The sequence below is a fragment of the Miniopterus schreibersii genome (genome assembly GCF_964146895.1).
Source record: "Miniopterus schreibersii genome assembly, chromosome: 1".
NCBI lineage: Eukaryota > Metazoa > Chordata > Mammalia > Chiroptera > Miniopteridae > Miniopterus > Miniopterus schreibersii.
In genome coordinates this window covers 179,105,416-179,129,303 of record NC_138101.1, presented here as the reverse complement: position 1 = coordinate 179,129,303, position 23,888 = coordinate 179,105,416, and the positions used below count along the sequence as shown (strand labels likewise).

Here is a 23,888-nt window from a genome sequence, read left to right as displayed (position 1 = left end):
AAGCGCATCATGCTTCTGGAGCGCCAACGATTTTCTGTTTCTTGACATGGATCATGGTTCTCTGATTCTGATACTGCCAAATTCTCACACCTACAGCCCTCTTCCCTCTGATGTTCTTCACTCACTGAGCCTGTTACTATTACTGCATGCTGCCTGCCTCAAATTTCGTTGCCTTTCCTTTACACCTGTCTAGTGTATGGATTCAGAGTTTTAGCTGTGGGATAATGTAGGTTCAGATCTGGTATCTAATTTCCTACCAGTTCTTTGATATTTATTCTCTGTTCAGTTTGACTGATGGAAACCTTAGTTTCTCTTCCGTAAAATGTGCATAATAGAATACACTTCATAGGGTTATGAGAATGAAATCAATTAAACTATGTAAAACATTTAGAACATGTCCTAACACATGGTTAGCACTATGTAAGTATTTACTATTACTGTTGTTACTGTTAATAACACAGTAAATCCCACTCAATACTGTTATTCTGAGAGTCTCCAATAAGTCATCAAGTACCAAGAGCGCAATCTCTGAAATGTTTCTGTGAGCCTTCCACTCCTTTCTGTTCCCATCACCACTACCTAGAACAGTCCAATGATATTTTCTCACCTGGAATTTTGCAGTAGCTTGACCACCACTTAGATTATTCTCCACAAAATATGGCTTTCAGAATCATTCATACTTTGCCTTCTTTCTGGTTATAAAAAATTGGAAGTTGACTTATCAATATAATTCATTGCTAATCTGTATGGTTTAGTGTCATGCGCCGTATGAGCTCCTAAACTTTTGTCAAAAGCTCTTATGCCTGTTTCTTAGGTTCACTTTTCCCGTTCTGTATTAATTTCTCCTTTCACTCTCAATATTTATTGTCTTTGAAGCTAACATGGAAAATTATTATTAAACCAAAATCTGTTTTTCATTCATTGGTACTTGTTCTTCTCCTAAGGGCCCATTAAAACAATGGTAGTTCCTTTCCTGATTTCCCTGCAAATATAGGGTGTCCCCCCCAAAAATGTATACACACACTTTGAATAATTATTAAAGCAATGTTTATTTACATTTCATTTTCAAAATTGAGCTATCAGCTGTTAAAGTTTGTACACATTTCTTTGGGACACCCTGTATTTAAAGGCATCGAGTTGTCCTCCTCCTGTTTTGTCTCTTCCTTCTATAGCCTAAATACCTGTAGTTATTATACTTGTTGTCTTGTGATGTGATTTGAGGTTTGATTCTTGTCTGTTAGGAATTTAACGTACTTTGACATAGACCTTGGGCTGTGGTATCCAACAGTATTTTCAGTATCTCCTGCCTGGAGCAGAGCAGAACTCTGAAATGATCTTGCATGTTCCAGTCACTAAATATTTTTAAAGTTCAGTATAGTATTGCTTCACCTTTTTTGGTATTTGCCTAACAGTGTTGCTTAATGTTTAGTTCACCATTCACTAAAATTCCATGTTGATCTTGCAGACCTAAAGTTCCTAATGTTAGCCTTTTTTTCTGAATCATTGGAGTTTGGACAAACTTCAAGGGACTAATTAAGAATAATAATTATATTTAGCTAATATATTTCACTCAAAAGTGTTTTAATTTCTGTATTATACGTACATTTATTCAAAATGAATGGCTGGTGTGGCTCAGTGGTCGAGCCATGAACCAGGAGGTCAGCGTTCGATTCTTGGTCAGGGCACATGCCCGGGTTGTGGGCTCCATCCCCAGTGGGGGGCATGCCGGACGCAGCCAATCTATGACTCTCTCATCATTGATGTTTCTCTCTCTCCCTCTCCCTTCTTCTCTCTCTAAAATCAATAAAAACATATTTAAAAAACACAAAAACAAGCAAACAAAAACCCTCAAAATGAATGGATTTATTCACCGGGTGACTTCTTTAAATTTCTTAAGTGTGTTCATGTCATACTCATATAAGTTGATGAACTTTAGAGAGTAGAGCCACAAATTTTGGATTGCACTTAGATTAAATCCGTCATTTGAAGTTTGGGTGCTTCAATTAACAAGAAAAGGTATCAAGTTTCTGTTTATCACCTCCCAGAGCTGGTACTCCTAAGAAGTCTCTCAGTCTAGTTTGCTTTTCTTCCCTGTGTCATCATGCAGATAAACAAGCAAGAAGTAAGTTACCACCACTAGAAACTTCCAGTGATTTTGGTAGTCCCATAGAGATCTTTCTTTCTGTAGAACTATGAAAAGCCTCTAGTTCTCATTTCTGTTTGTAGGTAGTATTGTCACTGTTTGTGTACAACTTCCTATGCAAGGACTTGATAGTTTAATCAGGTAACTGCAAATATGTACATACCTTTCCTTTCTTTTTGGCAGCAGTGTTGTGTCAGGGGCAAGAGTCTTAAATATTCCCAGTGTTTGGATCCATTTTGCAAGGCAGATGAACTGTCTGATCTTGGTTACTTTAAAGGAAATAATGAAATCTTAGGAAAATTAGAACAATTTGGGGAGACAAAGAGAAGCTTGGCATGCAGTTTGGCTTCTGTCCTGTACCAACTTCCTCAACTTTGTAAGGAGAGGCTTACTTAGGCCGGATAACTTTGTAGGTTTTTCCACTTCCAAGAGTTCAGGATTCTTTGGCCTATTTCGCCTGTTATTTTGTGATTCCTGCCACTTTGGTTTGACAATAGGTGCTCAAAGAATTGTCAAAGGCAGTGGTCAGAATCTCAAGTGCCTTTAAGGGTTTGAAGGGTTTACCTTTTATGCCTTATGGAACACTGTTTATCTCTTTTCTTTTTATGGGAGTCCAGCTTGATTAATTCTCTAAGCCTCCCACTTTTTCCTTTATCAAACTGAGAGTTCTTAATGTTGGAAAGACTCAGTTACTACAAGAAGTATGACAAGAATCTAATCTAGCTTCCCCCCCCCCAGAGATTGGCCATAAATACAACTCTGTTGTACATTGGGTATTAGGATTAGGACTCCTTGTTCAGGACTGAGGCCTCAATGGGTGTCAGCAAGTTGCTCCTGATACACCTTTAAAGAGGGAAAAAAAATCTCCCTTTCTCTACTTTAAAGGAGTTGCAAAGGATAAATGGGTTGGTTTAATGTTTTAATAATGAATAATTAAGCAAATGTTATCTTTCTGGCACTCTGCTATTTGCTTTATATATGTATTAAACTCATATAACTTTCACAGGAACCTTGAGTGGTTAAGTGATTAATCCACATTATTAGATGAGGAAATTGTATCCCAGAGAGGTTAAGGGTTTAACCAAGTTCTAAAGCCATTGCGTTTCAGGAGTCAGGAATTTAACCCAGATCTCTCTCTCTTTTTAAAAAAATATGTTTTTATTGATTTTTAGAGAGAGGAAGAGAGAGGAATAGAGAGACAGAAACATTGGTGAGAGAGAAATATCATTGATCGGCTGCCTCCTGCATGCCCCATACTGGGGATTGAGCCTGCAACCCAGGCATGTGCCCTGACTGGGAATTGAACCATGACCTCTTGATTCCTAGGCTGATGCCCAACCACCGAGCCACACCGGCTGGGCTAACCCCCGATCTCTTGCTTCTACTATTTCATATGCTGCATCCCAGTATAGTAGCGAAGTCTAAGGAGCTGACTCCAACTTTTCTCCTGACCTTTATTTTATTATATCATGCCTTATCCCCAAAGGATTTGAGGCATCTTAAATGACTTACACAATCCACAGGGGAAAGTTTTTATAGTTTGCTGTTGATAGAGCTGAGGGCATGTCAAGGTGAGAACCTAAAAACAAGAAACCTCATTAAGGGCAAGCGTTTAAGCCTCTACAGACCCATCACATGCTTTGTGTTTAACCCTGAGACTGCTGCTCACAGTTTTCTGATCTGTTCTTTCATGTACCCAATAGATCTGAGACTAAAATGCTATATCCTTGCCCTATTTTCTCTTGATTACACGAAATCTAGCCCTCCTGGAAATTACATTTCAATGGGGACATGGCATTCTCATGTAAAAAGTGAAATCTCGGTGCGATGGTTATGGACTATGACCAGCATGTATGTAATGGGAGGGAGGGCAAAGGATGTGTGTAGGGGAGTGTGTTCATCTGACTCTGTCATTGAAAAGCTCAGAGAATGAAGGCATTGATAAGGGCCAGACTGATCAATTCCAAGAAGATAGAACTTATGTTAGTTTTATAGATAGGCTTTAGGCTAGTGTGAGGAACAGGGATGAGTATGGCCTAAGCAGTAATAGAGAAAAGGAAATAAATTAGTGAGTCAAGCAGCCTGGGTAGAAGGAGAGTTAAGGGAGACGAGGTTGCTAAGAGAGGTGGAGAATGGATTATGAAAAGTTCTCAATGCTACTGTGGAAACTTAACCTTTCTTTCTTTTTTTGTTTTTTGTTAATCCTCACCAGAGGATATTTTTTCCATTGATTTGTAGAGAGAGTGGAAGGGAGGAAGGGAGGGAAAGAAGAAGGGAGAGAGAAAGAGATCAAAGTGAGACAGTCACATCGATTGGTTGCCTCCCGAATGCCACCCCAACTGGCAGTGCTATGGATCGAACCTGCAACCCAGGTATGTGCCCTTGACCGGGAATTGAACCTGCGGCCCTTTGGTGCATGGGCCGACGCTCTAACCACTGAACCACACCAGCCAGGGTGAAACTTAACCTTTCTTTAAGATTCCATCTTGATTCCTTTCCCTTCCTATTCAGTGGTTAAGACTGAATTCAGGAGTCGCTGCCTCTAGGAAGCCTTCCTGACCCAGGTCAGATATTCCTCTTATTAAGAATATCATACACCTCTTGTTGAGTACCTGTCGTGTACTGCCACACTAAGCACTTTGTCTCATCTACTCCCAACAAAGAACAGATGAAATGGTTATTATTCCATTATACAAATGAGAAAGCCTTGGCCCTCACGTCATATAACTCTTTAGGTGGCAGAGTTAAGAACTGGATCCAGGTCTGTGTGACTTAAAAATCGAGGCTCTGAACTATCATAGAAAGTTTTATTTTTATCCCTTTGCTACTAAAGGACTCTGTGCATATTCCTATCTCAGTGTTTATTTTTATATTTGCTTGCTTACTGTGTGTCCTTCCTCTACTTTACTCTGAGCTCTTCTGATTCAAAGGATATATATTTCATCCCTTGTTTTCCTAACACCTTGCCTGGTACATGACATAAAGTGGTCAGCAAATGTTTATTAAATGACTAGGCATGTTGTTAAATAAATTAAAACAGTAACGTGGTCTGTTTCAGCTTTCAAAAAGTCACAAACAGGGTTCTCCAATAAATATAATTTAAGACTGAAAGAATGAATTTGGACATAATATATTATAATGAATAGGAAACTAAGATACCAGAAACAAGGAGATGGAATAGATGGGAAACCACATAGAGAGAAGAGTATATGGTACAAGTCTCTAAAGATTGCTTAAGGATCGGTCTTTTTATTTATTTTTTTCATGTTTTTATTGATTTGAGAGAGAGAGAAAGGGAAATGGAGAGAGAGAGAAACATTGATAAGAGAGAAACATTGATCACCTGCCTCCTGCAGGCCCCCCACTTGGGATCAAACCAAAACTCAGGCTTCTGCCCTGACAGAAATCAAACCGGCGCCCTCTTGGTGCATAGGATGATGCTCAGCCACCTGAGCCACACCGGCCAGGGAAAGGATCAATCTTATTAAGACTTTTTCCGGACAGTCCTTTAGTATAATGGTAAAGTGTTAAATATCTAGGAATTACTTTGAAGAAGTAGAAAGGTAAGTTGATAGATGCTCAACTGTAGAAACATTTTGTAAAGCCATGTGACTAGGCAGCAAAGTAGCCAATTACTGTATTTGAATAAAAGCAAAATTATTTATTGAGGAAAAAATTTATACTTAGATTATGAATCAGAACACGCTGTTGGTCTCAGGAGACTCAGAAATGAAGGGAAGCTGGGGCTTTTTTTTTTTTGGTGTTTTTTTAAAAAAATATATCTTTATTGATTTCAGAGAGGAAAGGAGAGGGAGATAGAGAGATAGAAACATCAGTGATGAGAGTCATGATCGGCTGCATCCTGCACGCCCCCGACTGGGAATCGAGCCCGAAACCCAGGCATGTGCCCCGACCGGGAATCGAACCCTGATCGCCTGGATCCTAGGTCAACGCTCAACCGCTGAGCCACGCCCGGCTGGGTGGGAAGCTCTTTTTAAAAATCTTCATTTAGTGTTTATTACATTATGATTAGAAATCATGGATTCTAGAATAAAACATTAAAATGTGATCCTTATTTTTAGGAATATTGCAGTTCAATAGGAGGATAAGGATGGTAGGCATGTGTTAAGTACCTTCAAGAGGTAGAATAATGAAAGAGCTATGGATCTTCATCAGGTATGTTGTGTTCCTTGAAGAGTCAAAGTCAATTAACCATTTCAGGCAAAAGACCCAAGAAAATATTAAATACCTTTAGGAAATATTTTGGAAACAGATAATGTCATTTTCCCCTTGCACAAAACTAAAGTATATTCATGCAATGAATAGACATTGTGCAGTTTACTATATGTTGGGCAAGAAGAGGTAGAGTAAGAGAAAGTTGAAAAGAGGGCAGTGGAGAGGGTACATATTGTACCATGAGGCAAAAATGAAGAGACTGAAACATTTCAAAAGCAAGGGAGCAGAGACATGATGTAGTAGAGGCCAGGCATTTACATTCAGTGCTTGAACAAGGGCTTATTCTGGGATGAGAAAATAAGAATGTCTACCTAGATATTTGAAAGAGAAGTTGAGGAGCAATAAGAAGAGGCCCCGGTGTACATCCTGGCACGTACTGCCTGAAACATCTTTGGTAGGCCATACTTGTTGCCCCCATCAGATGAAGCAGTGGGATGGGCAGGCACTGACTGACCGTGGGCATAATACATTTTTTTTTATTGTTGCACCATCTTTTTGTTCCTTTGAGGTGAAAGATTTTCCTCTTGCTGCCTTTATTTGTCAATGCATATTTCTTACTGGCTTTTGGGAGAGGTAACAAAATGACAAGTGACATATTTCATCTTTGGACCAGAGAGTTTCTCCAGGGAATATATAATAGTTTTGGGTCTAAAGATGCCTAGTCATTTAATCTCTGGATTCATTCATTAGAATCATTGAATCATTCTTTCAATCCAGACATATTATTGAGCAACAACTGTAGGGCAAGTTTCTGTGCCAGGCGCTGTGGATACAAAAGAATTGAATTTTAATACAAGTGCAGTGAGCAGCAGAGCATAGTAAATAAAAGCTACAATGTCTGAGTTACTAGCTCTGTGGCATTGGGCAAGTTACCTCACTTCTCTATGCTTTAATTTTTTTAAGCCAAAAAAATGGGAGTATTAATAGAACCTACTCATAGAGTTGAAAAAATTAAATGTTTTTTTGTTTTGTTTTACAAATACTTTTATAGTGTTGACTCTACCAGGCACTTTTCTAAGCATTTTACCAAAAGGTAATCACTTAATTAATTTACAGAGCTTAAATGCCGCCTGTCATTACTGCTGTTGTGTAGAGAATAGATTTTAGTGGGGCAAGAGTTGAGTCATGTAGAAAAGATAGGGTAACCTGTGTCATAGGAATTTTAAGGACATTGGGCTTCCTCTTTTATATTCTCCTGCCCCACCTCCCCTTTTTTAATGTCCTTTTTTTGGATTATGGAAAAGCCTGCTAGCGGCTCACAGAGACATTTTTAACCTTGTTAGATTTGCACAGAAATAGAAATGTCAGGAATTCCTGTTATTTCTTATGGCATTAATAGTCATTTGGCACCAACCAAGGTTTGTTTATGTACTAGGTAGTGTATGGGCACAGGAGTACAATTTTTTTTTTTAATTAAGTATATTTTTATTGATTTCAGAGAGAAGAAGGGAGAGGGAGAGAGAGAGATGGACACATCAATGATGAGAGTCATTGATCGGCTTCCTCCTCCACATCCAGCCGGACCAAGATTTTTTTAAATGAACAAACATTTATTTGTACATGGCTGTTTATAGCAGTTTTGTTCATAATTGGAACTGATTCTTTTGTTGAAGTAAAGAGATAATTAAACAAGCAATGTCAGTGAAATATGTGTATTTTAGCCATTCTAGTGAAAATCTATTTTGTATTCCTGATACTGGTAATTTGTAAATTTTATTTTTCTGGATTAGTCTTGCCAGCCATTCATCAACTCTATTAATCTTTTCAAAGAATAGTCTTTTGGCTCTGTTAAATTTTTTTCTATTTATTGATTCTGTACTTATTTTACTATTTCCTAACTTCTACTCCCCTTGGATTGAATTTACTCCTCTTTTTCTAGTTTCTTAAGATAGAAATTTAGATAATTAATATTATGCCTTTTTATTTCCTTTCTTTCATGAGAATTTAGAGTTGTAAATTTTCCTCTGAATGCTGCTTTGGCCGCATCCTACAATTTTTAATATATTATGATTTCATTGTTATTTAGCTAAAATCTTTTCTATCCCATATAATTTTATCTTTAACTAATAGGTTATTTGTTTTCCAAACATTTAGGGACTTTCAAATGGTGTCTTCCCCAAATTAATATGTTGGAGCCCTAACCCCTGATGTGACTGTATTTGGAGGTAGGGCCCTTACAAAAGTAGTTAAGGTTCACTGAAGTTATAAGAGTGGGGCCCTAATCTTATGGAATCACTGTCCTTATAGGAAGAGACCCACAGGCACAAAGAAATCATTAACACACAGTGAGATGGTGGCCTCCTACTAGTCAAGAGAAGAAGCCTCAGAATGAAACTTACCTTGCAGATACCTTGATGTTGGGCATTCTAGTCTTCCAGAACAGAATTGCTGTTGTTTAAACCATCCAGTCTGTGGTATTTTGTTATGGCAACCCAAAAAACTAATACAATTATTTTTTGCTGGCTTCTCATTCAGTTCTCTCTTGAAATTCACTGAGACTTACTTTATGGATCAGCCATCGGTCAATCTTTGTGAACATGACCTGTGCACTAGAAAAGAATGCTTATTCTATAGTTGTTGAGTTTGTTCTGTAAAAGGTAAATTAAGTCAAGTTGGTTTTTAGTGTTGTTCAAGTGTTTTATATTTTTACGGATTTTTCTGTACTTTGTCTATCAAGTACTGAGAGAGAAGTGTTGAAATTTGCATCTGTCATTTTTTATATGCCCTTTTCTCATGTTTGTTTGTTCCCTTGATATTCAGGTTCTGTTAGTAGATGCACTCATATTTAGCGTTTTAATGTCTTCTTGATAAATTGAATCCTTTTTCATTAGCAAACGTTCCTTTTTATCCCTTGTAATATTCCTTATTCTGAAATCTACTTTTTATTATATTAATCGGGAAAGTCCCAACTGCTTAGTATATCTGTGTCTATCCTTTTAATTTTAGCTTGTATTTTACCCATTTATTTATGATTTCTGGTGATATTCATTCCTTCATATAGACCCATATTTTTATTCAATATTATTTTTCTTACGTCTGAAGAATTTTTTTTTCAACATTTCTCATAGTGTAGATCTGTTTGCAACAAATTCTCCCAGCTTTTGTTCTTGTGAAAAAGTATTTATTTTACCTTACTTTTTGAAGGCTATATTCAGTGGATATAGAATTCTAACTTTACTTGTATTTTTCTTTTAGCATTTTAAAGATTATGTTTTATTGACTTTTGGCTTGCCTAGTTTTTGAGAAGTCCGTTGTCATTCTTATCTTTACTCCTTGTATGTAATGTGTCCTTTCTTCGTCTGACTACTTTTAATATTTTTTCTTTATACCTGGTTTTGAGCAATGTGATTATGATATGATTTGTCATTGGTTCCTTTTGTGTTTATCCTGATTGGAGTTTGTTGAGCTTCTTAGATGTATTTGTTTATATTTTTCATGAGATTTGAGCCAGTTTCTTCAAGTATTTTTACTGTTTTCCTTTTTCTTCTCCTTCTCCTTCTGGAACTCCAGTAACATATATATTAAACCACTTGCTATTATTATTGCATATGTTACTATGTTGTTCTTTTAACTTTTTTTAATTGAATTTACTTCTTTATTACTTTTGAAATTGAATTTATTGAGGTGACATTGGTTAATAAAATCATACAGGTTTCAGGTGTACAGTTCTATAACATATCATCTGTATATTGTATTTTATGTTCATCACCCCAAATCAAGTCTCCTTCCATCACCATTTATCCCCCCTTCACCCTCTTCTACCTCCCCTACCCCCTTTCCCTCTGGTAGTCACCATACTATTGTCTGTGTCTATGTGGATTTTTTTTTTCTTTTTCTCTTTCTTTTTGCTTAATCCCTTCACCGTTTTCACTCAGCCCCACAACTCCCCTTCCTTCTGACAGCTGTCAGTCAGTTCTCTATCTATGAGTCTGTTTCTATTTTGTTTGTTAGCTTATTTTGTTCATTAGATTCCGCATATGAGGGATATCATATGGTGCTTGTCTTTCTCTGCCTGGCTTATTTTACTAATGCTCTCTAGGTCCATCCATGCTGTTGGAAAGGGTAAGATTTCCTTCTTTTTTATGGCTGAGTAGTACTCCATTGTGTAATTGTACCACAGCTTTTTTATGTAGTCATCTGCTGATGGACACTTGGGCTGCTTCCAAATCTTGGCTATTGTAAATAACACTGCAGTGAACATAGGGTTGCATTTTTTCTTCTGAATTAGTGTTTTGGGTTTCTTCAGATATATTCCCTGAAGTAGAATCACTGGGTTATAAGGCAGTTTCATTTGTAATTTTCTTTCTTTCTTTTTTTTTTTTTTTTTTAATATATCTTCACAGATTTCAGGGAAAAGAAGGAAGAAGGGAGATGGAGAGAGAGAGGGAAACATCAATGATGAGAGAGTTGTCATTGTTCGGCTGCCTCTTGCATGCCCCCACTGGGGATCAGGCCCGCAACCTGGGCATGTGCCCTAACTGTGAATCGAACCACAATCTCCTGCGTCCTGGGTTGATACTCAACCACTGAGCCAAGCCCGGCCAGGCCATTTTCAATTTTTTGAAGCAACTCCATACTGCTTTCCACAGTGGCTGCACCAGTCTGCATTCCCACCAGGAGTGCGTGAGGGTACCCTTTCCTCTACATCCTTGCCAACACTTGTTGTTTGTTGGTTTTTTGATGATAGTTATTCTGACCGGTGTGAGGTGATATCTCATTGTGATTTTAATTTGCATTTCTCTGATGATTTGTGACCTGGAGCATCTTTTCATGTCTATTTGCCATCTCTGTGTCTTCTTTGGAGAAGTGTCTCTTCAGACCCTTTGCCCACTTTTTAATTGGATTGTTTGTTTTTTTGGTGTTGAGTTTTATAAGTTCTTTATAAATTTTGGGTATTAATCCCTTATCAGATGTATCATTGGTGAATATGTTCTCCCATTCAGTGGATGTCTTTTCATATTGTTGATTGTTTCCTTTGTTGTGCAAAAAACTTTTTAGTTTGACGTAGTCCCATTTGTTTATTTTTTTGTTTCCTTTGCCCAGAAAAAATATTGCCATAGGTTTTACTGCTTGTGTTTTTTTCTAGGATCCTTAAGGTTTCAAATGTAACATTTAAGTCTTTAATCCATTTTTAGTTCATTTTTGTGTATGGTGTAAGAAGGTGGTCTAGTTTCATTTTTTTGCACGTATCTGTCCAATTTTCCCAGCACCATTTATTTGTCTTTACCCCCTTGTATATTTTTACCTCCTTTGTCAAATATTAATTGACCATATAGGTGTGGGTTTATTTCTGGGCTCTCTGTTCTGTTGATCTGTATGCCTGTTTTTATGTCAATACCATGCTGTTTTGATTACTGTGGCCTTGTAGTATAGGTTAATGCCTGGTAGCATGATTCATCCAACTTTTTTCTTCTTTCTCAACATTGCTGTAGCTACTCAGGATATTTTGTGGTTCCATATAAATTTTTGGAATATTTGTTCTAGAACTGTGAAATACACCATTGATATCTTGATAGAAATTGCATTGAATCTATAGATTGCTCTGGGTAGTATGGACACTTTAATGATGCTAATTCTTCCTCTCCATGCTTCCACTTATTTGTATCTTCTTCAATTTCTTTTTTCAGTGTCTTATAATTTTCCTAGTACAGGTCTTTTACATCCTTGGTTAAATTTATTTCTTGGTATTTTTTTCTTTGGATGCAATTGTAAATGGGATTGTTTTCTTAGTTTCCCTTTCTGATAGTTCATTATTAAGGTATAAAAATGCAACCGATTTCTGGATATTTATTTTGTATCCTGATACTTTACCGAATTCATTTTTACTACGGTTTCTTAAAGTTTACTTACCTTTTCTGCTGTGGTGTTAAATCTGATGTTAATCACATTTGGTGTATTTTTCTTTTCAGAATGAGTTTTCAAGTGTATGTTTTATTTACTTTTTAAATCTTTCATTTTCATACATAGATCAGTGCAGCAGAAGACAGAGTCCAGAAATAAACTCGTGCATGTATGGTCAATTTATGAGAAAGGAGCTAAGAATATGCAATGGGGAAAGGATAGTCTCTTCAACAAGTGGTGATGGGAAAACTGGACAGCCACATGCAGAAAAATGAAGCCAAACTACTATCTCACGCCATACACAAAATCCACTCAGAATGGATTAAAGATGAAAAACAAATCTTCCATTTTTTCATTACGTTTGACTTTCTTTAATTATTTTCACCTAGTTGTAATAGTCTTTCAAACATCCTCATCTGCTGATTTCATCCTCTGTTATTTCTGGTTCTGTTTCTATTGAGCGGCTTTTCTCTTGACTATGGGTCATGTTTTCTTGCTTCTCAGCATGTTAATTAAAACAATTTTAAAATCTGTTTACTGATTTTAGAGATAGAGAGGAAAAGAGAGAGGGTGAGAGAGAGAAACATCACTTTGTTGTTCCGCTTATTTACGCATTCATTGGTTGATTCTTGTATGTGCCCTGACCTGGGATTGAACCCACAACCTGGCGTATCGGGTCAGCACTCTAACCAACTGAGCTACCCAGCCAGGACAGCATGTTAATAATTTTTAATTAGATTCTGGAGGCTGTGAATATTATGTCGTTGAATATCTGCGTTTTATTTTCATTCATTAACATGGTTAATGTTAAATTGTTGATCTTTGTTTTGGCAGGCAGTTAAGTAACTTGCAGGTGAGTTTGATTTCTTTAAGGCCCCTTTGTAAGCTTTTCTAGGGTGCTTCTGAAGTAGCATTCACTTCAGGGACAGTTCAACCCTATACATGAGGTATGTTCTAAGTGGATGTCAACTGAATTTCCAAGTGAATCATTGAGGATTTCCATTCTGGCTTGTCAGAACTTGAAGGTCTCCCTGCCTTGTGTGAGCTCTGAGAATTATTCAACATACAACTTCCTGTTTGTTTTTTTGTTGTTGACCAGCCTTGTAGAGTTTCACTCAACATATGCATGGCCTAGTACTTGGTAAAGACACATGTAGGTACCTGGAGCCCCTTTTTTCCGTCTAACTCCCTCCTTTCCAGAACTTTACCCTGTAATTTCTAGCAACCCAACCTCCCCAAACTTTGATTCCCATCTCATCAACTCAGTGAAGCTGCTGGGTTCTACTCGGGTCCTTCTTTCTGTGGTCATGATCCAGAAATTGCTTTTATACAGAAAGCTAGGCTGATCCTACAGCTACATGGTTTTAACTCAGCAGCATATTAAGTGGATTGTGTGCCGTGACAAAGTGGGATTTGTTCTAGGAATGCAAAGAAATTTAAGAAAATCAATCGATGTAATAAAACATATTAATAGAATGAAGAAAAAAAGCACATGATTATCTCAGCAGATACAGAAATAGTATTTGAGAAAATGTAACGCCTTTCCATGTTAAAAACAGTCAGCAAACTACTAATAGAAGGAAACTTCCTCAACATGATAAAGGCCATATACGAAGAATCTACAGCTAATGTACTCAATGATGTAGGAATGAAAGTTTTTCTTCTAAGATCAGGAACAAACAAGAATGTCTGCTTTCACCACTTTTGTTTAACATGGTATTGGAAGTTCTAGTCAGAATAGTTAGGCAAGAAAAATAAAATGCATTCAAATTGGAAAGGAAGAAGTGAAATTGTCTCTATTTGCAGAAGGCATGATCTTTATATGTAAAAAGCTAAAGAATCTACACCAAAACAAAAAAAGTACCAAAAAACCTGTTAGAATTAATAATAAATTCCGCAAAGTTGCAGGATGCAAAATCAAAACAAAATCAGTTAAGTTTTTATACATTAATAATGAACAATCTGGAAAGGAAATTAAGTAAGAAATTCCATTAACGATAGCATCAAAAAGAATAAAATACTTATACTGTAAGTAAGTTTAACCAAGGAGACAATAACTTATACTTTGAAAAGTACAAAATTTGGCTGAAAGAAATTAAAGACAAAAATAAGTGGAAATACATCTGACATTCATGGATTGGAAAATTAATAATGTTAAGGAAGCAGTACTATCCAAAGCAACCTGCAGGCTCAATGCAATCTCTGTCAAAATTTCATCAGCCTTTTTGCAGAAATAGAAAACCCCATCCTAAAATTCATGTGAAAACTCAAAGGACCTAATAGCCAGCACAATCTTGAAAAGAAAGAAAGTTTGAGGGCTCGCATCTTCCCGGACTTAAGCACATAGTTGTGCACCAGTGTTAAGGCAGCCGCATTATTCACAACAGCCAAAGTGTGAACACAGTCAAATGCACATTGACAGATGACTAGATAAACAAAATGTATATATGTACAATGGATTATTATTCAGTCTTTAAAAGGAATGAAATAATTCAGCTATGTGTTACAATAAGGATGAACCTGGGAGGCATTGTACAAAGGGAAATAAGCAAGACAAAAGAACAAAATAGTATGATTCCTCTTACATGAAGTATGTGGAATAGGCAAGCTTGACACAGAAAGTACTGTATAATAGAAGTTCTCGGGCTAGAGGAAGGAGGAGTGAGGAGTTATTCTTTAATGGGTACAGAGTTTTTATTTGGTATGATAAAAAAGTTCTGGATATGTATAGTGGTGATGGAGACACAACGTTATGAATGTACTTTATGCCACTGAATTAATGTCACACTTAAAAATGGTTAAAATGTTAAATTTTATGTTACATATATTTTACTACTAAACAAACAGCGAGTTGTGTGTCTAATACAGTTTGACTTAATGTTATGTTTATTTTATCACAAAATAAATAAATAGTGGGTTGCGTGTTCTGTAGAGTTGGATTGATGTCTAGGGGAAATTATAAGATTATCTTGGGATAGAAAAGGCCTACAGTTAAATAGGGGGGAAATAGGGTGTTTGTCAATCTGGTAGTCATAACTCAACAAGTGGCTATTATCATTTGTGTTAGTGGACTGTTTTGTTTCATTTTAATTATGCTCAAAGTTATTATTTGTGGAATAACAGATTATTAAACAGTGGTCTACTTTTTAACTTTTAGATTTAATAGACAAGAATCTGAATGAAATGAAGGGTTTTCTTCCCTGGCCTGAAAGTAGGCAGTAGAGACCCCAACTAAGGTGATAGAACTCCAGAATGACCAATTCTTCCTCTGCAATGTACTACCCTTGGGAACTGTCCTACAACAATTGTCCTACCATTTCTTATTCACAGCCAGCCCAAAGACTTTTTTTGTAAAGCAGTTGTTCATATTTTCTACAAAGATACAGTATAGCAAAATGGTTTAAAACTTACATTTGGAACCAAACATCCTGGCTTAGTGTCTTTTCTTTGAGAAGAGCTAATTGACCTTTTGTAAAGTTATCTAATCTCTTTATGCCTCACCTTTTAAATTCATCTGTAAAATGTAATAATCACTTCATGTGAGAAGATTGAGGTAACGTATGTAAAGTACGCAGCAGAATACCTGGTACATATTTAATGCTCAATAAATATTAGGTGTTGCTGCTACTATTACTGCTGTTATTCATAAACACGCTCAAGGTCCAGACCTGGAAACGAGTCCACAAGAAGGCATTTCTTGTTTAACTTTCTAAGGCTTTTATTTTATTTATTTATTTTTAAAAAATATCTTTATTGATTTCAGAGAGAGGAAAGGAGAGGGAGAGAGAGAGATAGAAACATCAATGATGAGAGAGTTATTGATCGGCTGCAGCCTGCAACCCGGGCATGTGCCCTGACCGGGAATCAAACCCTGATCGCCTGGATCCTAGGGTGACGCTTAACCACTGAGCCACGCCTGGCCGGGCTCTAAGGCTTTGATACTAGGCACTCTTTCTCTCCCAGTCCTATGGAAAAGGGGATGTCATTCTTATGCCATATTTAGTTTTTTTGCGTTTGAGACTTCTAAATTTTGAGACTAAGCAACCCATTTTAATCTTGCTACTGTAAACCCAAATTAATTTCAGACTGAGGTAAAGAGTAAAGAGCATTTATATGAGCATAAGAAGCTGCAACCCAGGATACACGATTCAGGTAGCGACCTAGATTGTGCTCTGGGGAGAACAAAGAGAAGGATTCGTAAAGGCAAAAATCACAAAATGTAATTCTTTCATGCAAATGAAGGATTACTGGCTAGGTTTACCAGGCCTGGTTAGTTCTGATATGCAAATAAGGGAGGCAAAAACTACAAGAAAAGAGATAAAGTCCATATGTGTCTACAGAAGGGTTGTTCCAGGATATTGATGACTCAGCCTTGAGCTGAGTTTAGCAACAGATTTAGCAGCTTAATAGCAGCTCTGAGAACTGAGGCTCAAAGGTGCATAGGCTGCAAAGGCCCTACTTTCTTAATAGCCTCCTGACTCCATTTTAGTCCCTCGTCCCTCCCCCCCTCCCCACACACCATTATTAGTGCCTCCAGTTTAGATATGTGTTTCACACCACATTTTAAAATTTATTTTTTTTAAGCCTATTGAGTCTAGGTCTTTTTCTTTGACTTCTCCCCTTAATCCTATTTGGATCGTAGATTCTGAGAACTGAGTTAATTATATCCTTCAGCCCCATAAAGACATTGTCATCATCAGTACAAGCAAGATCCTTTTTTGGTTTCATTTTTACCCTTCATTTCTAACCTCATCCTGTATCCTTCCCTAATAGCTACTGACTCTAATGTGTCTCCACATGCCCTTAAATATGCATGCATTTTGGTAAGTAGGTAATACTGTTTTGTGTGCATGAGTTTTTAATTAATGAGAAGATATTGTGCTATTAATATCAACATCAAATTCTAAACCTCCATTATTTTATATATGATTATTCAATGCTTCTAACTTTTAACTATATTTTAGTTACCAGTTCCCCAAAGAATGGACACCTAGATTACAATCAGTTTTACACCATCACAAAACATCCTGCGATTAACATATTCTTACATCCCCCTTTATAGATAGGATGATCACATTGATCCAAACTGAGATGCTTGTGAAATTGAAGGGGAATATTTTGATTACAGGTGTGTATATCAGGACTACCAACAAACCAGGATATGTGGTCCACCCTGTTCATTGTTCTAGGACACAGCCAATAAATCAGCAGATATGCAGTGGGGTAGTCCTTCCCCTTTTGTTTCCAGCTGATATCTGTTGCAGTTGATTGGTGAATGTGTTGGACTTATTATTGCTTATTTTTAATACCATTCTTTCTAGATAGTAGTTATGAGGGAGAATGTCTGGGTCACAGGTTATAGACATACTTAAAAGTTTGAGTTCCAGTCCAGTCTTATCCTATTAATAGATAGATGGACTTTTTCATCTCTGTCTTCCCGTATTTCAGGTTTATTCACATTCGTACCGTGTAGTTATTCATCCTTTATCAGACTATCTGGTTTTGGGCTGTACCAGGTACTACTAATTTGCTAACAACTACTCTTAGTGCAGTTACTCAATATAGCAGCTCTGTAGTTTATAAGGATTTTTTCAGATTTGTTAAGGTAATTGGACCCTAACAATTACCTTTTGAGATAGAGAGGGCAGCATTTGTAATTGTTATGTTACAGAAAATGAAGCAGAGGATCAGAGGTATAATGACTTTTTTTAGTCCGCATATCTGTTAAGTTACGGAGTTGAATTTGTGAGCAGGTCTTCTGATTTTCATTTGCTTCTGCAAAATCTGAAAGGGACAGGGAAAAGGGTCAATTTCTGTTTGTGGTTAAAGCAAGGGCTGTCCAGTTTAGCTTTATGTCTTTCTCAGAACATAACACAGTGCCTGACACATGGCAAATCATCAGTGCTTTTTTTATTTATTGCTTGATTTTTGAGAGAGAGAGACACACACACACTGATTGGTTGTTCCACTTATTTATGCATTCATTGGTTGATTCTTGTATGTGCCGGCCCTGACTGGAGATCAAATCCATAACCTTGGCTTATCTGAATGCTCTAACCAACTGAGCTACCTGGCCAGGGCCAATCACCAGTAATTTTTAATGAACAAATGAACTGGGGATTATGCAGATATCCATAGGGCCCAGATTTGAATTGGTAATGTTGCTGCTACTCAGTGCTTTGGTGATTTCTGTTTATTGCGGCAATGCAAGTGAGTCCAGTTCTGTAAATGTTCTGGCCGAAGAAAGGGATTTCACATCAATCAGTCTAGGAATTCTCATGTTAAGTGGTGTGGTTCATTTACATCCGAAACAGCAGTAGGTTGTAAACATGCCTGTATAATGTGATTTCTGGAGGGAGTAGACTGTACTTGTTTGTTTATAGAAAATTTCAGTAAGATTTCTTCTGCTCTTCTTGTTTAGACACTGTCCTGTAAGTTTAGATAACCAGAAGCAAAGTCCCTCCTCTTTCTTACTACTGTATTGCATTCATCTGCTTAACACATGCTTCCTACCCAAGATTCTCAGAGGCAGCTGTAGTGCTTACTGAGGATGCTGGATTTCATTGAAAGATTTTTCTCCAAATAGTTTGTTCTAGTATTGAGAATGGCTGGTTGGCCTGAGCCACCTACCTCAAACCTGCCACAGTTTTGAAATCATTTCAAAGCCTTCCATAAGGTAGTCTCCACCTACCTTTCCACCTTATCTCAAATAACCACTCACCATCCCTTTTCCAATCCTGGCCACCCACTATAATACAAATTAAGAGTGTTCTAAGAGAAACCATATAGTAACTTACATTTTTTATACCCTACCCTTCAAGGAAGTTGAAGTGGTCGTCTTCCAGAAGTAGTTCTATCATGTATCGTAAATCCTTCTTTTCATTCTCTAGCCACAGATATTCTGTGCACAACTTATGCTATTTAAGTGAAATATTTCCTGCGGCTTCTCTCTTCAGCCATGCATTTTCTTAAATAACAGATTAATTTTCTAGTGCTTATATTAATATTATGAGCTTTACGTGCAAGTTCTCATCCCACCAATGAGGAGAACTTTTAGAAAGCCCACTTATGTCTCTCTAAGTATCTGCTTTCTATTGAAACCAGTAGTAGGCTAGTGATTATGGCTAGTCCTTCCAATTGTGCTACCAGATTTTTGATTTTTAATTGTTTCCAAACTATCTCCTTTCTCTTTGCACTGTGCTTTGACTTATACAGTACCTGACATAAAGAAAACCCTAGGGAAGTTCTGTTTTTTTCTTTTCTTTTTAATGCATAGGTAAAATCCCTTTATAACAATGGTTTTCATAAACTGAAATCCTTCCCACAACTTAGTGGTTGGTCCATTGAAATAGTACTTTGGTAGTCAGTTTTCTTCTTCTTCTTTTATTTTATTACGTTAAAAACACTTAAATGATACCTACTCTCTGAACAGATTTTTAAGTGTAAAATACACTATTGTTATCTGTAGGCACAATGTTGTACATCATATATCTAGAACTTACTGTTGTGTAACTGAAATTTTATGCCCGTGCCTGTTTAATATAGTCACTCTTAGAAGCGAAGGATAGAATGGTGGTCACCAGGGGCTGGAGCAAAGGGGAAATGGGCGTTGCTAATCATTGAGTAGTCAGGCTTCTTCTGCACATAAAACTTAGCATTCATTGTCCCCAAGTATATGGTTGTTTGCACTTGAGGTAGAAAAGGAAAAAAGAGTGAATTTGGTGATTTAGTTTATCATGAAGCATCACTTACTTTTCTAATTCTAGGTTTCCTGCCAACACTTACACTACTGCCCCCTCAACTTAAAATAGAAAAAATAAATGAGACTACCAAGACCATTTCTTCCAAAACACCGCCATACCCAAAGTCTCCCAAAGGTTGGGAGAAGTATGGAAGGGAAAGTTTGGTTAGGAATCTCTCTTCCACTAAATTAGGAATTTTATTTGCTAATTAGTTAAAAGCGGAGCTGCTTCTCATGAACACAGCTAACCCTGTTACATTAAGGAAAGACAAGAATTGGGTTCACTGAATGCCATCAACAGAATCAGAATCACATCTTAAAATAATCACCATTATTCTGTCACTGAGTTAGCACAGATCTTTATTTATATTCAACAAACCATGTTGGTCACTGTGTTCGTATTTTTAGTTCTACCTGATCTGAGTGGGCAACTCTAGATTCTCCTAGCCTCTGTTGGTGATAACTCTTCGCTGACCTTGCCCATGAGTGTTCACCAGCTACATCAGTCTGCCTCACCAGCCTCCCCTCTCTACTAGGCCTTTCCTCTCTCTTTCTCTTCTTCTCTAATCCCTTTCTTTTTCTTCACCCCTGTCTCCTTTACAACTCCTTCATGATTTTCTCTGGGCTGGGCTTCAACATCGTCGGTGGGACAGATCAGCAGTATGTCTCCAACGACAGTGGCATCTACGTCAGCCGCATCAAAGAGAATGGGGCTGCGGCCCTGGATGGGCGGCTCCAGGAGGGTGATAAGATCCTCTCGGTGAGAACTGGCTTCGGCCTCCTTCAGTGTCCCTTGCTCCCTAGACCCTGCTTCCTACTCCTAGCGCCTTCCTTGGTAAGATTCCTGCCTGCCTTTTTGGATCAGGAAATATCCAATTTGTAGAGTTCAGTGGGAGGGACCTTGATCAGTGATCTTTTCCAGCCCTGCCCTAGAATATGGAGTATATTAACTCGCTTGATAGACAAAGCAAAATTAAGTCCAGAGTGTGAAGTTACTTACCCAAGTTCAAAAACATGAAACAGGGTTGAGGGACTGGTGGGTGGGGGGAGGAACTTAAAATCCACAATTTTTGTTGTTCTTCCGTTATACTTTATCACTTCCTCTTTGTAGAATAAAAGATTAATGTCTCCCTTTACACCAGAAGCAGCAAAAAAAGAATGTAGGAATTGTGTTCATTTTAGACTCAGAGCCCTTTTTCTACCCATTATTAATATAAAAAATTGGAATGCAGTCTGATTTGGATATCTGTCCACTGTGCTCCCATTTCATTCTGCTAATGCCTCGGGTAAGACCCTTACTATATGGTAACCATTAATTTTATTGTTTTCTGGAAGTTCCTAAGGCAGGGACCACATCTTTTTTTAACCTTTTACATTCTAGCACAGTGTTTAATATGTATTTAACAAATAAAGCAAGTTAGTAAATTCAGGCAAGCCCAAGCAAGGTTGGCTGATGAGAATATAAATAAAACATCATGGATGGTAATATCCCACTGTAGTCCTTCTCACTGATCATTTTCCCTCTTTTTAGTCCATTAAGCTTCTGGACCCCATTTATTAATCTGTTGAGATAGAGACAATGATAGTGTAACCTACCCTTTATCTCAAAGGATATTGAGAAGTTAAGAAGCAGATTTCCTATAGCTCCAAGGAGGCAGACATTCTAAAGACATGAAATCAACTTGAGTGGTACATGAAGGAAAACTTGACAGGGGTTAAAATAAAGGTGTAGCATGTAGTTAGAAACTATACAGTCCCATATTTTGACACAAGAGGGACTTGAAAAGTATAAGGGTTAAGAAAGCCATCTTATTTGGAAAGCTTTGGTTAAAGGTATATTATTGAAAAATGAGAACGGTTGGAAGTTTTTCAGCACCATAGACTAAGCAGTATGCTGAGAACTTTAAACTTATTTAATATTGTAGTAACCTTATGAGTTAGGTACAATTATTATGCCTATTTTGCAGCTAAGAAAGCTGAGGCTTGGTAAGGTCAAGCAGCTTGCCCAGGGTCACACAAGTAGTAAGTGCAGAGAGGCTAAAACTTAGGCCTGTAAAAGATTTTATTGATTTTAGAGAGAGGAAGGGAGAGGGAGAGAGAGGAAGGGAGAGGGAGAGAGAGATAGAAACATCGATGAGAGAGAGACATTGGTCATCTGCCTCCTGCACACCTCTTACTGGGGATCGAGCCAGCACCCCGAGCGTGGACCCGGACCTGGTATCAAACTGGTGGCCTCCTGGTGTGTGGGACGGTGCTCGACCGCTGAGCCACAGCAGCCAGGAGGAGCCTGTACTCTTAACCAGCTACTATACTGCCTCCTAACAGGTCAATGGGAAGCTAGGATTAGTTATCCTAAACAGAAAGTTGCGTGGTGAGTTAATAGTAGATTTTATGTAAAAACGGTTTTATATAAAAATGGAAATTAGTCTTTCTATAAAGGGTAGAATTGGATAAGGAAGAAAGGACTTAAACTTCAGTGTGAGAGAATTTGTTGGACAGCAGCCGAGATGAAGAGCCATCGCCCCACAGAGAAATTATCACAAAGCCACTCTAGTTGTTAAAAAGGGTAGGACATGAATGTCGAGGAGAGAAGTAGATGTCTAAATAACTTAGTTCGCTTGACTTTAAAATTTATAGCAAAGAGGATTTCACTTTATCAAAATACAAGATATTATGAAGATCTATACAAGGTATTAAGTATTACAAATATACATAAAACACATTACAAAGAATGATTCCAGTTTATGTTCTGTCCAATAAGGAAAAGACATGTGAAAGAAGGGAGAGGAAAATGCAAGTTAGATATGGAGAGAGATAAAGAAGACAGAGAAAGAGGAAACGGTGGAGCATATATAGATAGAAAACGCCAGCATATCCTCTCCATTCTATCCAGATCTATAGCCGTTGACTCCAGTTTCCCTTCCAAGAGTTTGCTCCAAAATTACTCTTTCTAGATCCCATTCCTTAAGAAAGAGTGACTCTCTTGTCTCACCATCCTGTTCCCTCTTTATCCTTGAGTGAACTAGTTAGCCATTAATTATTAAACAATTAACATCTATGCTTTAGCTCACTTTATCCCTTTGACGTACTTGAGTACTTTTTATTGGCTTTGGAGTCTCTATAAAATGATGCCAAGTTATTTATTAGCCTATATTCCCATTCTTTTTGTTGTTGTTGTTAATCCTCACTCGAGGATATTTTTTCCATTGATTTTTAGGGAGGGAGGCAGAGGGAGGGAAACATCAATGTGAAAGAGACACCTTGATTGGTTGCCTCCTGCATACGCCTTGGCCAGGATGGGGGATTGAACCCACAACCCAGGTATGTGCCCTTGACTGGGAATCGAGCCACACGCCCTTTGGTGCATGGGCCAACACTCTAACTACTGAGCCACACCTGCCAGGGCCCCATTTAGTCTTTATGGACTTTCCTATTCTCCTCACATGGGTCCCTGTTGTAAAATATGCCCTAATTCTTTCTTTTAACTTTTGCTAGATAATCAAACTAAGAGTATGCCCCTTCCTCAGCACACAATCGTTTTGGATAACTAATAGAAGTATCATTACATTATCTAGATTTCTTGTGAGTTATTATTGACCATTAATTGAATCTTTGCATTTCTCCCCAAATCCCAATGTTTTGTCTTCATTTCAAGTTCTAAAATTAAATAACTGCATATTTTATTATGCAGTTTTCCCTTTCTCATCAAAAGTGAAGTTTAATTTTTTGTGATCACTGTGGATGGTTTAAACTGAAAAGAAAGAAAAAAATTTAATAAATGTAAATGATATTTAAGATTTAGGCCCTATTACATCTGATAACCATGAAACAAAAAAACAGATATTACCAATAGAAGAACAGACCTGGGTTGAGATGAGGGCAAGAGATTCCTTATCCAAAGTTCATTTGTGTGTGTGTGTGTGTGTG

At 37.5% G+C, this 23,888-nt stretch overlaps 1 protein-coding gene across 1 annotated transcript in view; it reads left to right on the top strand.

The window, feature by feature from the left end:
- LOC308549142 (synaptojanin-2-binding protein-like) overlaps window positions 1-23,888 on the top strand; it is a 35,022-nt gene that overhangs the window by 868 nt on the left and 10,266 nt on the right. Inside the window, exon 2 of the mRNA XM_081121474.1 lies at window positions 20,615-20,721. Within this exon, the coding sequence (XP_080977600.1) occupies window positions 20,615-20,721 (107 nt within the window). The remainder of the gene's footprint in view (window positions 1-20,614; window positions 20,722-23,888) is intronic.